The sequence below is a fragment of the Cricetulus griseus genome, chromosome X (assembly GCF_003668045.3).
Source record: "Cricetulus griseus strain 17A/GY chromosome X, alternate assembly CriGri-PICRH-1.0, whole genome shotgun sequence".
NCBI lineage: Eukaryota > Metazoa > Chordata > Mammalia > Rodentia > Cricetidae > Cricetulus > Cricetulus griseus.
This window is the reverse complement of record NC_048604.1, coordinates 65,520,215-65,539,433: the sequence shown is the minus strand read 5'-3', so window position 1 is coordinate 65,539,433 and position 19,219 is coordinate 65,520,215. Positions and strand designations below refer to the sequence as shown.

At 42.1% G+C, this 19,219-nt stretch overlaps 1 protein-coding gene across 1 annotated transcript; it reads left to right on the top strand.

Moving 5' to 3' along the window:
• Positions 1-8,731: 8,731 nt before the first annotated feature.
• On the top strand, positions 8,732-12,418 carry Magee1 (MAGE family member E1). Its single transcript, XM_027432987.2, has one exon. It carries the CDS (start codon positions 8,979-8,981, stop codon positions 11,886-11,888), a length of 2,910 nt encoding a protein of 969 aa, XP_027288788.1. The 5' UTR covers positions 8,732-8,978; the 3' UTR covers positions 11,889-12,418.
• The last annotated feature ends 6,801 nt before the right edge of the window (positions 12,419-19,219 follow it).

Below are 19,219 nucleotides of genomic sequence, written 5' to 3'. Positions count from 1 at the left end.
GGTCTTAACTGATATGTTCTATGGACTGAACATATCAGTTCATTCATAGGAAAGTATCACACTTTTCACTATTATCTATGGCTTACTTCAATCATTCTGGACATGTACATGCCCCGCAGTCTCACTAGAAACTCAGTCTGGGCATTACATCGATTGTCTTAGTCTCACAGGATATCACAACTATGTGTATACCTAGAGGAGATGAGAAGTTGCCCTACATAAGGCAAGATCCTTCCTGGCAGTTAACCTTGGGAACTAGATTTAGAATGCTATTCCCAATCTTCCAAAGTATCATCTCCTAACCTTTCCTCTTGGTAGGACCAGTATTTGATAGGAATGTGTCAACTTAAATGCCAATGCATTCTTTACCTCCAATACTTGTTGACTCTAATTGCTTATACCATCTGTAAGCCTGCCACTTCTCAATGGGAACTTGAACATCAGACACTAGATAAACTTCTTCTCCTTTTTTTGTTTTTTGTTTGTTTGTTTGTTTGTTTGTATTTCGAGACAGGGTTTCTCTGTGTAGCTTTGGAGCCTATCCTAGACCAAGCTGGCCTCAAACTCACAGAGATCCACTTGCCTCTGCCTCCCCAGTGCTGGAATTAAAGGTGTGTGCCACCAACGCCTGGGAGATAAACTTCTTTTTAAAGGCTATAATATAATGTTGTCTCTCCCAAAGCCACTCGGGGCAGACATACAATGAAAAATTTCAGCCACCCAGAATTTGCTTCCTACAGCCTTTGAACTAAATGTACACGTAAATATATATTCACATGTCTGGCATAGACAGGGTTACATTCTGTAGCCTGGGCTGGCCTGGAACTCATTATATAGCTCAGGCTGGTCTCAAACTCATGGCAATTTGCATGCCTTAGCCTTCTGAGTGTTAGGATTGTAGGTGTGAGCTACCACATTTTGCTAGAGTCATTTTTTAATTTAAATTTTTGAGATTTTCATAATATGAGTACTATATTGACATCATTTCCATTTGTCTTAGTTCAAATTTCTATCACTGTGAAGAAACATCATGACCAAAGCAACTCTATAAAGGCAAACATTTAATTGAGACTGGCTTACATTTCAGAGGTTTAGTCCATTCCTATTACAGGGGGAAGCTTGATGGCATGCAGGCAGACATGGTGCTGCAGGAGCTGAGAGTTCTACATCTGAATCAGCAGGCAGCAGTAGGAGTGACAGACACTGGGCCTGGCTTGAGCATCTGAGACCTCAGAGCGCACCCCCCAATGACACACTTCCTCCAACAAGGCCACGCCTACTGCAACAAAGCCACACCTCCTAATAATGTTACTCCCTATGAGCCTATGGGGACCATTTTCATTCAAACTATCACACCACCCTTCTCTCTACCCCCCCAAACTCCTCTCATGTTCCTCTACTCCCTCTCAAATTTATGACCGCTTTTTTCATTGTTACTGGTGTGTGTGTGTGTGTGTGTGTGTGTGTGTGTGTGTGTGTGTGTGTGTATTTCTTGGGGGCTCATCCTTGATTTTTTCTACCCTGTAGCTCTTCATCTAGGGGTGGTGCCTTGTGAAATTTTCTCCATTCATGTGGGCATATCAATTGATGCTGTCATTATGTATTTTTTGTTTAGGCAACAATATTGTTGAGGTCTTTTAGCTGCAGCACTGCGAGTTTTATCTGTTGAGCTACTGTTGAGCTACCTGCAGATTGTGTGGTGTGCTTCAGGTTCCAAACTTTTGTGAGCTGTCATCTATGTTGGGGTAGGTTTTGGTGGTGCAGCTGTCTTTGGGTTATTTCTGCTTCTGTAAGTAACACCTTACCCATATTCCTGTAAGTAGCCTCCAATAAAACTCATTAGCTCTCTAAGATAGACTTGAATGATGTTCATACTTTTTCTATTATCATTTCCCCATCTGAGGTCAGTGGGCTTTTCTTCACATCTCCCCAGGAATAGTGTCACACAACAATATAATACTGTGTCTTGGAGAATGATCTGTGTGTACTTGAGAAGAGTGCATTTTTGTGCTGCTGGTTGGAACATTCTGTATATGGCTTGAAAGGATCATGTAGTCTAAAATATAATTCAGGTCCACTCTTTCCCCTTTGATTTTCTGTCTGGATGATCTGTGCACTGTTGAAAATGTATCAAAGTCTTCTACTTCTATTATGTTCCTTTTATCTCTTCCATCAGAACATTCAGTAATTGCTCTTTGTAATGGTTGCTTCAAAGTTGAGAATACATACATTTACGGTTGTTAGATGCTTGGCCATAATACCATTAATTTGTCTCTTTGAATGTTTTTTTTCTAAAATCTATTTTGTTTGATATATTAGCTACCCCTACTCTGCTTTTCCTTCTATTTACATTGAATAACCTTTCCTATGTGTTCACTTTCAGTGTATGTGTGTCCTTACTAGTAAAGTGAATTATTTCTAGGCAACATATAATTGGATCTTATGCTTTTATCCATTCAGCCACTCTGTCTTTTGGTTTGGGAATTTAATTAAATTACATTAAACCAATTATTAGGAGGTAAGTATTTAATTCAGCTATTTGGTTCCTATGAGTTTGAACTGGTGGGTCTCTGAATCTTGCTTATCTTTGGCTCTTTTTCCTCTGTTTGCCTTGTCCAACTTCAATGTGATAGCATTTGTTTTATCTTATTATATTTTATTTTGTTATATTTTATTATTATCTCTTAGAAGCCTGTTCTTTTCTAATGAGAGACAGAAAGGGAGTGGATCCAGATAGGAGGGGAAGTGGGAAGGAACTGGGAGGAGTAGAGGAAGGGGTATAATCAGGATGTATTTTGTAAGAAAGAAGCTATTTAAAAAAATTATGATGTTGACAAGACACGTGTGTGTGTGTGTGTGTGTGTGTGTGTGTGTGTGTGTGTGTGTGTGTGTGTGTATTTCAAGCTTATTAAGGTAATAAGTTAAAGGTAATTAAGTTTTTCTGAAGTAAAAAATTTGTTAGCCAGATGGTGTTGGCTTATACCTTTAATTCTAGCAGAGGCAGTGGCAGGTAGTTCTCTGTGTTCAAGGCCAGCTTGGTCTACAAAATGAGTTCCAGGATAGCTTGGGCTATTACACAGAGAAACACTGTCTTGAAAAGAAAAACAATTTTTTGTGTTATTCTAACATTAGAGTTCACCAAATATCTTAGCAATGTAGAATATACGAAATTGAAATACTGAGACTTAAGGAATGATGTGCCAACCCTTCCTAAGTTAACTAAAAGCCAGAAAGTTATGAAAATGGTTCTCATGCACAAACTTAATGTGTTCTAAACTGAATACATTGTTATTACACTTCTTTCATACATGTAGGTATCCTGTTTCAAGACTGAAGTGTTAAAACAAAAAGGAGTTGTAATGAGGCTGGTACAGATGAAGATGTTCTAAAGAGACATTTGTGTCTCTCATTCTGACTATGAGACTATTCAAACAATGCCCCCCCCAAAGAAATGGGAATTTCCCTAGGAATCTCATGCTGGGAGAAAGAAAAGGTCTTAGTCAGAGGGAGAAACTTCTGGAAAAAGGTCTCACAGTTCTAATAATTTGTCAGATCATCTCAAAGGACGAGACAATGATGGGTTAGTGGTGGGCAGGACCACACCTTACCTTGGATTGCCTAGATGTGCATGTCTTTAGCGCTCAATTTAAACTTTAATCTCACTTCAAAACCTAGAAGTTGGATTGGCAAGGTTCACTGAATCTCTCTGTCCCTCTTCCAAATGTGGACCCGTTGAAGAAATTCACTAGAAAACAAAAGGAGGGAGGGAAGAAAGAAAAAAAAAGTTCTTTATGAAGAATCAGCACCCTGTGTATCTTGACTTTTCAATACTCTAAATGATGTAATCCTGAATTGACTGTCAACATAATTCTCTGTTATCACTTTACCTCTTGCCCTAGGATAGCACCTTTTCTACTCATTCTGATTTTCCATTTCATGTCACCAAATCTCATCTTATTGATTTTTCTTTCATCAAGAAAAAAAAAAAAACTGTAAACATCAGTGTGGAAGATTGGCAGAATCTAGTCTGCAGGGACATTTTCATTATTTTTATCACTAAATATGATGTTTTAAAATAAATAATTGAAAAATGTTTGTTGAATGCTTTTTGCACTACATTCTGCTTAATAAGAGAATTATTTTATCAAGTTGCAGTAAGATTGTTGATACTCATGGGAGATCTGCCCTTTCCTGAACAGAAATGAAGAGGAAGTGGATTGGGGGTGGAGGGAGGGTCTGGGAGGACAGGAGAGAGGGGAAACTGTGACCAAGATGTAAAATACATAAATTTATATATAGACAGAACATTATTTTAAAATCAGCCACAAAATATGTCTACCCATTTTATAGATTGCTTCTAATGGTTATTACTATATGTAAATTATATAGATATCAGGTAGAAGAACTAAAAACCAGCATGTTCACATATAATTACTATTTTTTAATTGGCATTGTTATTTGTACAATTTTTGCAGACAGCTGTGCTTTGCTCATTGACATTGACTATCTTGACATTTTTAGAATACAAACTGAAGTCATCATTTGTCTCAGCATGCTGTGTTGCTTTAACATCTTTAGACATAGTTTCAGCAACCCTTAAGGCAGAATTTAATGGACTGGTATTTCCTGCCTAAAGTATACAATATCCAGGATTCTACAAGTGAATCTAGTAGATCCTCAACCTGAACATGATTTTTCTTTTTGGGAGCTCTAAGTTGGCAAAGTTGGATATAAGTATGTTTGAAAAACATGCCATTTTCTGACATGTCAAGAAACAAGTGAGTACTTCAGAATAAAACTCCAATTTCTTCTATCATAAAAGTGCCTTCACTGAGGTGCAGCCTAACTTTCTGGCCTTGTGATACACCTCTGCCATCTGTACTCTTCCCTAAATATGCGTGGATCTACTTATGAATCCTGAGTGTATAGTTCTTATTGTTAGATTTCTGTTGTTCTCAGTGTGAAATGTTTTGTAACTGCTGTGTGCTGCTTATAGCCTTCAAGGTCGTTGTATTCGGACATACGCTGTTCAGTGTGCCCTGACCCATTCATGAGAATTGATTTTACTTTCTTTGCTTCCATTATACATCACACATTATTAATTTACAGTTTAAAGTTTGAAATTTTGTAGTTATTTCTCTCTCACTAAGTAGTTGGTGTCTTTGAGAATAAATTGTCTTATTTAAATTTTATTATATAAAAATAAACATTTCCACATGCTTTTTTAAAAAGTTGTTTTGGAGTGGATTTGTGTGATCTGTCTTTATTGCTTCCCCTCTTGCTATCTCCTTGGACAAGATATCCAGGGAAAAACCAGATCCTCCAGTGCTGGCTCTATGTGACTTCTGACTCCTACTCTGTTATTGTATCCATTCCTTATTTCAGAGGATTGCACCGTGGTCAGTGTTGCCTACACATCCATTGGCAGATTACTCTGCAGATTGACAAGAGCCACCACAGGGAGACACACACAATGGTGGGTCAGTTTATGGAGAAGGGGATCACACCATTGGGCATTTGGATTACACGGTCTCATTAATATAACCACAGACATCCTTATTAAGGCTAGAGTTCCTTTTTTTAGTGCTTACAGCATTCAGGCTAAGCTGTATTCTAAGGCAGTACTTTCGATTCATAACTATTTTCTAACTTCTACGATCAAATTTTTACATCAAGTTAGATTAAACTCCTATTATTAACTACTGCAGAAGAACCACAAGTTCCAGGTAAGTTTGACCTGTTATAGCAAATGCCTGTCTTTAAAAAGCTATAATCCAATGCCAATACAAGCAAAACCCAAAGGGTTATCAAAATAAAATTATAACATTTATGATATGATTACAGTAATGAACAATGTGAGTCTCTACACTAGTGCCCTTATTTCTTGTTAAGTTTTTTTCACTCTATCCCCCTCCTCTGTAAGTCCCATTTATAGAGACCCAAAACTATGTAAGTGGCTAGAGGGACTTTACCATGAATTTCCACCATGACTGACAATCAACATGAATAAGTAAAATCATGCATGTTATACCCATATTGAAAGTTTTCCAAGGCCTAACCTTCTCACAGTACTAAGTTTTCTATAATACTCAGTGGAAACTAGCTGTACAACAATTGAAAAGCTGGCTTCCATATTAAATAGTCAAAGCTCTTAAGTGTTACCTCAAAGATAGCTCTACTAAAACCTTATTAGATCCTATGAAAAACTACCGTCTCTCTGCTATTAGGACAGGAGAGATTCTATCCAAATGGTCAACTAATTCCTTATAGCTATTAGAAAATTGCTGGGCCCACTAAACCTAATAGCAATAAAACATTGACAGATACTTAAAGAGCATTTCTAATCAGTGTTACTTTTTCGGTGGTGCTTGGGATCAAACTCACTCACACTAGGCAAGTGTCCTACTACTGATCCACATCCCAGTTCCAATATGAGTACTTCTGAAGGATCCTAACATATAGGAGAAATAGTAAAGATCATACAATATGCAGAGTTTTTATTCAGGGCTTACTACAGCAAAGAGACAACCACTGTCAATTTTGTTTTAGCAGAGACTCAGTGGCAGGTATAGGAGTGAGAAAATTTCGTAGTGGGAAAGGGCAAGATTCTGGTATGCACAGATTGGCAGCAATTAAGTTAGGGAAGCTGCAGACCAGCTAATTATAAATGGGGCATCCTATGTGATTTCTCAGAGTTGTATATTCGACTGCCTCTTATTGGACCAAAGTTAGAAGCAGAGACAAAAAATTATGGAAGTTGTTAATTATTAATCAAGTCCTGGCCATTTGGGGCTGATTGTTACGGAAGTTATTCTTTAGCTTCCTAGATCATTAACTAGTGTTAGCCAAATGACATCATACAAGGTCTTATTTGAAGTAGGTGGGTTTCCAGGGCTGTTTATTGTAGATAAAAGTGTTACTTTTCTGAGAAGGTTGCCAAAAGCTGTGGATTATAATTCTACTTTCATATATGGTCCAACCCTTGCCAATTTGTGTTTTCTGTCTCTCAGTGCACATCTCACATACAGAGATGAGACCAATAGTTTTCAAGCTGACTCATGAAGAAATGTGTTGGAGTTCTGTTGCTGCTGCACCTCCAGGGAGTATTCCTTAAGGCTGTTAAAACTATATAAATGAACTCTCTAGAAAAGATTCTTTGTGAGTGGATATGGTAGAGCAGGTGGTCCTTCACTGAAATATAGCTGCATCATGATACGAAGGGACAGAAATAGACCAAATGTATGATACAGTTAGTGCTTAGTTTTGAAATAACATGACCACCTCTGAGGATCCCATATGTGACTATTCTATAGTACACGGCATAATTTTGTGTGGCTATCAAAGTAACTTTATTGAAATTGCCAAGAATTCCTATGAAATCTATTGCAGGCCCATGGAAGCACTCTTTGTTGCTTGCTTGACAATCATCAGGAAACAGGCTGTAGTGCACACCATTGTGAATAAGAAGAAACTCTCAACTTCCCAAATCCACATGTGTCTTCAGCGGCAGCAGTGTATAAGATAGCATATTTAACTGCATTCTGGGCTTACTTCTGCTTCTGGCCAGCCCGATTTTAGTACAGATTGCAGCAGAATCCACCTCTTCTGGAAAGCACACCACCACCCACCCCACCCATACCCACCCCCAGCCAAGCCTCACTTATGAAGATGAGCCTGTCCTCCAAGCCATGGACATTCACCACTTCATTCAGAGGCTAACCACATACAACTATTTGGGTAATGGTGTGCTAGGCCCATAACCAATTTTGTGGACCCATGTAACGAATGCAAGGTGGATAACATAAAATCCTGTCAGAGTATGGCATCATATGATCTATTAAAACCAGTTGACATTGCACTAAGCCACACAAGATTATCTTCACGGGATCATACAGAATACTGGCAGCATAGGTTACCACGTAGGCTTATAAGGAAAACAAACGATTCCCTCTTCTTCCAATCCTGGGCAATGTTTCCTGCACCTGACTGTGGTTCAAAATTCCAGTCACTTTTTAGTATCTTATAGAAAGCTCCCCAAAGAATTGCCTCCATAAACCATGATAATTGCACTTTTCCAAATCTGACAATGAGGTTTCCTAATAACCCCCATAGTGCCAACTGCCTGAGGATAACAAATTTTGGATGTGGCTGGAATAGTACAATTAATTGCAGGACCCCACTAAAAGACATCACATTTTCCTGTACTGGTAAGGGTTGGGCCTGTGCAGTGAAATTATCTACGCAGCTACAGGTTTCCTAATTAAAACTAAATCCCAGCCCTTTGTCCCTTTGGAGAAGGGGCAGGGTCTTATAGCTGTCAGTTATCTAAGAGTTACTAGAGGCTTCCGTAGAGAGAATGACAGGGGAGACAAGGGAAGGGATGAGAGCTTAGCTCTTGCACGCAGCACGCATATTTTGCCTCATAAACGGTTTTGAGGAAGATACAAATCCTAAGGATACTAACTATCAATTTTGAAAATCTATTAAGTATCTGACACATGAGTAGAACCCCTCTAATAGGTACTCTGACTGAGAAATAGCTTAGTGTTACCTCCATTTTTATTCTCTGCCCATCTGCGTCAATTTCCTTGTTTCATCCTACCAAAGCCTCCCTCCAGCTATTGCGCAGTTTTTGGTGCAGAATCACCAGGTCCACTTTCGCAGACCCACGGGAGGGGCTGGGTGGGGCGGGGTCGCCTTGTCGCAGAGCCCATCTGCGCCTGCGCGGACTGCGGCAGAAGGCGGGGTGTGAGAGGCGAGTGTTCTCAGACCTGCGTTCACTGTTGGCTAGAACCTTCCTTCTTTCCCACCATCTCTAATTTCGGCTCCTGTGACTTGCTTGGAACTTTGGTTCTACAAGCAGCAGCAGCGTTACTGCTAGCGGCAGTGCTGGGCAGAGGCGCCTACATACCTCGCGTCCTCTTCTGCGAGATCGCGGGCCTGTCGGTGTCAGCTTCCACACGCCTGAAGACAGGACCATGTCGCTGGTAAGCCAGAATTCGCGCCGCCGCCGCGGTGGAAGGGCAAATGGGCGCAACAGCAGCGGGAAAGGTCTCCCTGCTGCCGTGCCAGACGTCCCTGAGGGTCCCAGCGATCCTAAGGTCCTCCAGGGCCCCTCCGCCTCTGATGGCCCTGGCAGCTCCGTGCTGCCCATCCCCCGGGAGGGCCCAAGCACCTCTGTGCCACCCACCGCCCCAGAGGGCTCAAGCGCCTCCGGGCAGCTCATCATCTCTGAGGGACCGAACACCTCCGAGCTGCCCATCTCCGGGGAGGAGGGCCCTGGCACCTCCCGGCCTCCTGCAGTCTCTGCGGGGCTCAACACCGCTATGTCAATCACCGCCGCAGAGGGCCTGAGCACCTCTGTGCCGCCCACTGCTCCTAACGGCTCAAAGGCCTCTGAGCATCTCGATGTTTCTGAAGGGCTGAACATCTCCGAGCAGCCCCACTCCGATGAGGGTCCTGGCGTGCAGCCCACCCTGGGTGAGGGTCTGGGAACCAAGGTGCCGCCCACCTTCTCCGAGGAATCGGGCATTTCCGTGCCGCTTCCCTCTAATGAGGGCCTGAGCACCCCCGTGTCGCCCACCATCTCGGAGGGACCGGGCATCAACGTGCCCTCCCCCGCTAGTGAGGCCCCAAGCACCTCGGTGCCGCCCACTGCCACTGATGGACTGGGCATCAACCTGCCGCCCACCTCTGCTAAGGGCCGGAGCGCCTCCGTGCTGCTCTTGGCTTCGGAGGAGCCCGACATCTCCGTGTCGCCCCCCTCCGCGAAGGGACGGAGCACCTCCATGCCGCCCCCCTCCGGTGAGGTCCGGAGCACCTGGGTGCTGCCCACCATCTTGGAGGGATCTAGCGTCAATATGCCGCCCACCTCTAAAAAGGGACTGCGCACCTCGGTGCGGCCCGCTGCCCGTGAGAACCCGAGCACCTCGGCTGGGGGCCGGGGCACACCCCTGCAATCCATTGCTGCTGCGGGCTTTGGCATCTCGGTGGCGTCATGCGCTGCGGAGGGATCTGCCACCTGCGGGCTGCTTCCCTGCGGGGAGGGCCCCAGCACCTCCGGGCTGCACATCCTGGGGAAGGGCCCGAGCACCCCCGGGCTGCACATCCTGGGGAAGGGCCCGAGCCCCTCCGGGCTGCATATCCTGGGGAAGGGCCCGAGCATCTCCGGGCTGCACTCCCTGAGGGAGGGGCCAAACACTTCGCAGATGCCGCTAGCTGCAGAGGGCCGTGGCGCTTCCGCAATGTCCACTGCCGCTGACAACCCTGCCGCAGTGAGCTGCGGTGCTTCAGCTGGCATGAACCTGTTCAAGTGCACCTCCCTTGGTCTGCCAAAGGCATCTGCTCCCTCTGTACGCCCGAAGCGTTCGGAAGGCCCCCTGGAATTCCAGGTCCTGAGAGACAGTGAGAATTCCAACTCCATTACCATTATGGGCCTTGGCACCGCCCACGTTGCTCTCACCCTGAAGCCTCAGGATCCTATGGAGCAAAACGTCGCAGAATTGTTGCAGTTTCTGCTGGTGAAGGATCAGTCCAAGTACCCGATTAAGGAATCTGAAATGAGGGAATTCATTGTTAAAGAATATCGCCACCAGTTCCCCGAGATCCTCAGACGAGCAGCAGCCCACCTGGAGTGCATTTTTAGGTTTGAACTGAAGGAGCTAGACCCCGAGGAGCGCACCTACATCCTGCTCAACAAACTGGGACCTGTGCCCTATGATGGGCTAGAAGATATCCCCAATGGGCCAAAGATGGGCCTCCTGATGATGATCCTGGGAAAGATATTCCTGAATGGCAACCAAGCCAGGGAAGCTGATATTTGGGAGATGCTCTGGCGATTCGGGGTGCAGCGTGAAAGAAGGCTCTCTGTGTTTGGGAACCCGAAGAGACTTCTCTCGGTAGAGTTCGTGTGGCAGCGTTACCTGGACTACAGGCCCATAACTGACTGTGGACCTGTAGAGTATGAGTTTTACTGGGGCCCGCGATCTCACATCGAAACCACCAAGATGAAAATTCTGAGGTTCATGGCTAGGATCTATAACAAAGATCCTATGGACTGGCCAGAGCAATACAATGAAGCGCTGGAAGAAGATGCTCTCAGAAACGCTGAAGATGATTGGCGGCCTGTCGCTCCCTTTAGGAGGCCCTTTTTTGAGGAAGTTCCTCCAGAGCTCCTGGCTCCTGATTCAGATGCTCCTGGCTATTCCTCAAAATATTCTCCCCATTCATGGCCTGAGTCAAGATTAGAGAGCAAGTCAAGGAAGCTGGTCCAGTTATTTCTGCTGATGGATTCAACTAAGCTGCCTATACCAAAGAAAGGAATTCTGTATTACATCGGTCGAGAGTGCAGCAAGGTGTTCCCTGACCTCCTGAATCGTGCTGCTCGCACCCTAAACCATGTGTACGGCACCGAGCTAGTGGTCCTTGATCCCAGGAACCACTCCTACACCCTGTTCAACCGAAGAGAAATGGAAGATACTGAAGAAATTGTGGACAGTCCAAACAGGCCCGGCAACAACTTCCTAATGCAGGTTCTAAGCTTCATCTTTATAATGGGCAACCATGCCCGGGAGTCGGCAGTCTGGGCCTTTCTGAGGGGCTTGGGAGTTCAAAATGGAAGAAAGCACGTGATTACCTGCAGGTATTTGAGCCAGCGCTACATAGACAGTTTGCGAGTTCCCGACAGTGATCCAGTGCAGTATGATTTTGTCTGGGGTCCTAGAGCCCGCTTGGAAACCTCCAAGATGAAAGCCCTGAGATATGTGGCCCGAATCCACAGGAAGGAGCCTCAGGACTGGCCAGAGCAGTACAGGGAGGCCCTGGAAGAGGAGGCCAATAGGGCTGACGCCGGGAACCGGGCACTGGTTGTCCGCAACTTTCGAAGATGACTGTGTGGCAGTCAAAGTGGCCTTGTATGGCCGGGCCTAAAGCCCTGGTTCTCACATATTGGGGTTGGGGGGGGGTTACATATCGTGTTTGATATTTGTGTTCCAGTTCCATTCGTGTATTTTCATATTTAGTTCTTGTTTGGTATCTTGAAAAGTTTCAATTGTTTTAATAATATTGTCCAGTAATGTAAATGTGATTGACCACTTGTGTCTCTGTTGTACTTTGCTATAAGAGTTTTGATAGTGTTGTAAAATGTTTTGGGATTCTTTCCATCTTGTTGCATTGTCTAAAAGATAATATATAGCATATAGCTATAGATATAGGCTTTTCCTTGAAAGCTTGAAAAAAATCATCAGTAAAGTGATCTAGCTTCAGATGTTAAACAAATATACAACAACTGACAAAGCACTAAATTGTGGCTGGCTTCCCTTTCTGTCTGCTATTGTGTAAACAATACTAATGTTTACCTGTATTTGCTTTGCTGTACTAAAATGTATTGAAAAATAAAGGTGTGATAAATCAAAGTTAATGCACTAACTTATTCAGTAACCATTTATTATATTCCTCTCATATAACAGGGACAGTAATGTATTCTGGTTATAGTCTGATAGACATATACAAGATATAGCCCCTTCCCTAGAACTCAAGGACCAGAAGTTGTATTATTATATAAGCTATATGGTACACTAAGTAGAGAGTTCTATGGGAGTTAAGAGGAGGTACATCAATCTAATTCCTGAATCCAAATAGTCCATAGTGAACATGATGGGGGTGGGAGGACAAGATTGGGTTCTTGATACAACATGAGGTAAATGGACTCAAATCTGGACTTTAGTCTTCAGTGGGTATTGGTGTGGATTGAAGTCAGTGATCTGAAGGTAAGTGTTTCACATGGCATATGCTGTCTCATTGGGCTGGAGTTCAGTGATTAAGAGTACTTACTGCTCTTCCAGAGGACCCAAGTTTGGTTCCCAAGCACCCACTTTGGGCACCTCACAACTTCGTGTAACTCCATCCCTAGAGGATCTAATGCTGTCTGGCCCTGGCAGGCACCCACACATGTGGCAGACACTCACACAAAGATACACACATGCACAAGAATAAAAAATTAATAAAAAGATATATGAGTTTACAAGCTTGTAAGCTCAGAGTGTCTGCACGAGGTCCCGGGTCCTATCCCAAGCAACACACAAACCAGTTTGGTGGCTTACATCTGTAGTCCTGGCACTCAGGAAGTAGAGGCAGGAGGGACAGAAATTCAAGGTTATTATGAGCTACATAGAAAGCTCAAGGCCAGCCTGGGATCCATAAGGACCGTCTTATATACTTTAAGAAGCTGTTTGAATTAACTTCCTCTGAGTTATACTATAGTTTTAATATGTATCCCCAAACTGAGTGTTTAGCCCTAAATGGTACACACCTTTCTTTCCTCTACCACCACCAAAGTTCAGGGAATATTAAAGGAGGAAGAGAGCATGGAAATAATTTTAAGAGCTGGCTGGTGGGGAAGAGTGCTATGGACTGCAAAGTTCTGCACTTGGCGTGGCTATTGTACTCATGGACTCACACCAACTGTGGTTGGTTGCCCTCAGAAGACCTGCACAAGATCAATCTAGTCTCATATAGATGGGGAAAAGTACTCTTCAAGCTCCACCTTTATTGAGTAGCTAGCTATGGGCAGTTGATAGCTGCTGTGGGAGGGAGAATAAATAATTCTTTTTTTAATGTGTGGCCACTGGTAGGTTTTCCATGCTCCATTAGATGGCCCCACAACCATGCACATAGGGGCAGTACAAATTGGACTTAGTAGGTTATATTTTAAAAGTGGACACAAAATTGTGAGGGGGACGTTGGGGAGGACTTGGAGGGAGTTGGAAGGAAAAATGGGGAATGGGTAGAAATGATCATGGTTCATTGTATATATGTGTGATGTTCTCAAGAATAAAGAAAAGGTAGTATTTTAAAGGGGGGCTAGAGAAATGGCTCAGAAGTTAAGAGCACTTGCTACTCTTCTAGAAGACCTCAGTCCAGTTTCCCAGCACCCATACCAAGCAACTCACTGCCACCTGGAACTCCAGCTTCAGGGATCCTACGTCCTCTTCTGGATTCCACAGGTACTTGCAAACACATGGCATACACACAAACACATGTGTATGTGTGCACATGCACTGACACATGATTAAAAGTAAATAAATAGATACATGAAAAACAAATAAATCTCTTATCTTTCAGCAATATACACCAACACACTTTTTGAGCCCATTTTACGTGATGTCCATGGGTTCCCTATCATTCTGTTTATATTGTCTTCATTCAGGTAAACAAGCTAAAGGAGTAGGCCACATGCAGAAAATCTATTTTTCTAGCAAAAGTAAAATAGTCATACTAGAGCAATATGGTTCTTTTAAATTCTTCTGCTTAGGTGTATTATAGTCCATTGGCAAAATACAAGTCAAATAGTCAACCTTGCTGTCAGTGGAAGAAGAATGTAATTCTTCCAAGGAAGGATATGCAGTGGTCAGCCTAATAGAGAAGCGACACATATTTTGAATAAAAAAGTCAGTTGACCATATAAGAATTTAGTATTTCTCGTGAGATGGAAAGTTATTGGAAGATTTTCACCTGAGGAATGGATAGGTTGGAGTTAGTTTTGACAAAATTATGTTGACTCTTGCACTGAAAAACCAAGGGGCCAAGGAAAACATAACTTCTAATTTTAGTATAGCATTTCTTTCCTAATTCTTTTATGAAAATGTAGTTTTCAAGGAAAATTGAACTAATATAGAGACAGGCAGCCTGCTTTTTAAAATAAAATACCCAAGGAAACAGTTTCCTTTGTATAAGGCTATTAAATGAATTAATGCATAGTGATTAAGATTATATTATCTACAAGTGGTTTCCAGAGTTCAGTTCAGTGTTGAGCAGAGAGGGAGGAGTGATGAGCAAAGAGATCAAGACCAGGCTGGTGAAACCCGCAGAAACAGCTGACCTGGACAAGGGGGAGCACATGAACCCCAGACTGATGCCTGGGAGGCCAGCATGGGACTGATCCAGACCCCTGAACTTGGATGTCAGTGAGGAGGCCTTGGCACTCTATGGAGCCTCTTGAAGTAGATCAGTATTTATCCATGGAGTAAGAAAGGACTTTGGGAGCTCATCACACGTGGAGGGATGCTCTCTCAGCCTGGACACATGGGGGAGGGTCTAGACCCTGCCCAGGATGGTATGACAGACTTTGGGGATCCTCCATGGAGAGCCTTACCCTCCCTGGGGAGCACAGGGGAATGGGGTGGGGGAATTGGTGGGGGAGGAGGGGGGAGGGAGAGGGAGCAGGGATTGACATGTGAAGCAGGCCTAGTTCTAATAAAAATAATTTAATAAAAATATTCTGTGGTCTAGGGCTATATAGTACCTGATACAAAATCATGGTCTTCCTCATTATCAGGTATGGAACACTGAATAAGTTACTTAACACTTTTGCACTTCAGTAGCCCTGCTTGTAAAATGGGCATAATGATTTTACCTGGCCCATAATTTTGTAATAATTAAATATAACATGTAAAATACAACTGGATCTTATCTAGTTAGCAATATGCAGATGATGTTGCAGGCTGATTTTTCCAGGAATTAAAATGAGAAGTGGAAATTTTCCTGAAAATTTTATTGGGGACTGTGTTGGGCCTCAATACCCATGAGAAAGCAAAGGAGGCGGAAATCTGCAAAAGTGGAACAGTAATAGTTGCAGCAAATAGACTAGTTGATTTCACCAGCAAGTTTCAGGTCAGGGTGATCCTACAGATTTGTTCCAAGTTAGGAAACAGAGACTGAATTTTTATACTTCCAAAGTGCTGCTCAGTTCTTGGATATATCCTGTCTGATAGCAAAGAGCCTTGTCTGTGGGTAAGTCAATTCTTTCCAGGCAAGAGTGATCTGTTGAAGTATAAACCCAGCAAATGTCACCAGCTTGAAGTGCTGGAGGAATAAGCACTTCAACCCTGTAGAACTGGGACATCTAGGTGATACATAAAACATTCACTAAAGTTGTTGCTTCATTCCCTTTAACCACACCCCCTCTGTAGTTCTTTCTCTTATTGTTATTATCAGTAACTACAGTTGTCATCAAAAGGGATTAAATAACTTTGCATTGTTCTTCATGGGTATTGTTCATCCACATCAATGAATCATTTTACTTTTGGCATGATCTTTTTGAAAGAAAGGCTCTGATAATATACCTTTTACTTTATCAGTTTTCCGTGTTTCTTAGTAGAAGTGTGTCTTTTGTAGTAACATATTCATTGTACAAAATGTTGGATTTCATTATGACATTGTCATGCATATATATCATGCATTTTGATCTTTATTACCTCATAATACTCTCCTGCTCTTTCTCCCCCATTTCATTGGTCCTGTTCATCTTCCTTCTGTTTTCAAGTCTTTATTTTATGTAGACTGAGATTCTGTATATGGGAGAAAACATGAGATGTTTGTTTTTCTGGGCCTGGCTTATTTTGCTTAACATGATGATCTTCAACTCCACCCATTTTCCTATCATGATATAGTTTTGTCCTTTTATAGTTACACCATGTATCTGTGCCACATTTCTTTATCTAGCCATCTATGATGAACACCTAGATCTACTGCATAACTTGGGGATTGAGAATATAGCCACAATAAACATGGATGAACAGGCATCTCAGTACCAAGCTAACTTGGAATCCTGAAGGTAAGTACCCAGGAATAATATGACTGAGTAATTGCAGAAGAAACTGTGACCAGGCTACCCAAGCCTCAGTGGCCTATCCGAGGTGCCCAGGCCAGTTCACATTTGCACGCACAGCAGTCACTTCCTCCCTGAGCCAAACCCAAGACACACCTGACCCAGGAACACCAATGAGAAAAGGACATACAGCAGAGTCAGCGCCTGAGCCAATAGGACCTTGGGAGGGGGTATAAAGGCAGATCTAACTTCTTTAATAAAGGAGTCTGCAGCATGCTCTGCTACTCCCTGATTCCTGGTACCTGAATTGTTGGTACTACATCTTCTCACTCCCTCCCCAAGGGGTATCCGAGCAGGGTAACCCACAACAGATAATAAGGTAAGTTTAATTTTACTTTCTTTGGTAATATCCATAATGATTTCTGTAGTGACTGTACTGATTTATATTTCCATAAGTGGCATGTAGGGGGTGCTTTCTCCCTTCATCCTTACCAGCATTTGTTATGTTGACTGTAGCCAGTTTGAACAGGGTAAGATGGATCAGAATGTACTTTTGATGTACATTTCTCTGATAGTTAAGAATGTTGGATATTTTTTTTTTTTTGGTGTACACATTTGTCTGTCTATAGCTCCTGGCTGTCTAATGCTTTCATCTAGAGTCTTCCAGCTCAATGTGTGCTTACGCAAACACACACACACACACACACACACACACACACACACACAGAGACAGACAAACACACACACACACACACACACACACACACACACACACACACGCAGTCTTTTTTTAAAAGCTGGCACATGGAAGAGAAAATATAATTATAGGATTGATAACTGTCAATTTCATTGATTAAGTAGATGGTACCAGAGTAGTCATTTTTAAGATGAATATGATTTTTTGCTGAGTGAAATAACTTTGTTCTATATCTTTTTAGGTTAGAATATTTAAATGAACATGACTGGAATTTGGTAAGTAAATGGCAGTCATTGGATTTGGATGAAAATATGTGGTGAAATGCCTAGCTCTCAGATAATCACACAAAATGCAAAAACTAAAAAGTAACTCCAAGACAAAATCCTAGTCACTGAATGAGAAAAGGAAGACAATTGGGAGATAGCGAGTGTTTTTTTTTTTTTTCAGGGAAGTTGATAAAATTGAGAATCAAATAATGTTTTTACTTCTTTCCGTCTTGAAAGTAGTATTACTGGCATTCAGTGTTTAGCTGAAATTAGCTTTTAATGAGCTCAGATTAAATGACCACTTTTTCCAGGCAGAGCCAGCAAAAACTAAGATCTCTAAAAGAGTATTTATAATTGTTATTTCATTTTATCTCACAATTTATTTCTAATCTCAGTACAATTTGGGTTTTCTTCTATCGCTCAACTTCAACTGCACTTCACAGTGTATGTAATAACATCTAAATTGATCATTCATCAGTCGCTGATCTTTCTAGTGACTTTTCACATAGTTATTGTTTCTTTCTCTAAATATACTACACACATTGAAATCATAAGTCTACCAGTTTCTTTCTGTTCTACTACCAACTGTTTTCCTCTCTTCAAATTCTAGGAATACACCAGGATTAGTCATTGACTCTGTTTTCTTTTTCTGTAGGTACACAACCCCCAGTTATTCCTAGATTAACAAGGTATTTGTGATGCCGTTGATTCCAATTTTCATCTCTAATCTCGGAGTTTGGATTCCCATGATAAAATTCTCTCATAACCAACTAATCAAAATTTTCATTTGTATGCATAATATGCATTACATTCTAAAATACTCAAATTCGAGCTCTAGAAATTCATTTTCAAATCTGTTCTTTCTGTAGATTTTCTCATCTTAAAGAAGATTGGTTGACAATACATGATGGCTGGTTAATTCTTATAGTTAAGCAGTATAAAAGCTTGGTATCATACAGACTGCCTTTTATTTCAAGGATATTAGGAAATTGGTGTACTAGCAAATTCTGATAGTTCTATACCATGAAAATAAATGTAGAATCTGAAAATCAACTCCAGAATTACTACTGTGTTCATAGCCACCCAGCTTATTGGTGTGGGCTTAGAATTTTTCTCCCTACTTCTGACATTGGTTCTAGAAAATTTATTCTCAACACAATAGCCAGAAGGTTTCTGGAAGGGTATATTTAATTTCTATAAATGACTTGCATCTCCTTTCTATGTGTTGATTTGCTCACAATACATACTTCAGTCATATGGTCCAGCCCACGAGCCTTTTCGGACTTCATCTCTTACTACAGTTTTCTCCTCATACTTTTATTTTCTCTGCTTCTTGGACAAATCAGACAGGCTATACCTCTGGGCTTTTCTACCTGTTCTCATTACCCAGAACACCTCAAATATGTAAATGTTGTATGGACTTCTTTTATGACTTTACTAAAAATAGAGTTTTAAAGAAAGCTCGCCTATCTTAAACTATAACTTCCTTTTTTCTTTGTGCTTCCCAGCACAAATTTTTTAAAATTTATTTTTATTTAAATTAGAAACAAGCCTGCTTCACATGTTAATTCCAGCTGACCTTCCCTCCCCTCCTCCCCTGCCCCCTACCAATCCTCCATCCTACCCCCCTCCCTGGGGAATCACCAAAGT

Excerpts from the sequence above, each read along its gene's own strand:
- Magee1 (XM_027432987.2), top strand. The coding sequence starts at position 8,979 with ATGTCGCTGGTAAGCCAGAATTCGCGCCGCCGCCGCGGTGGAAGGGCA.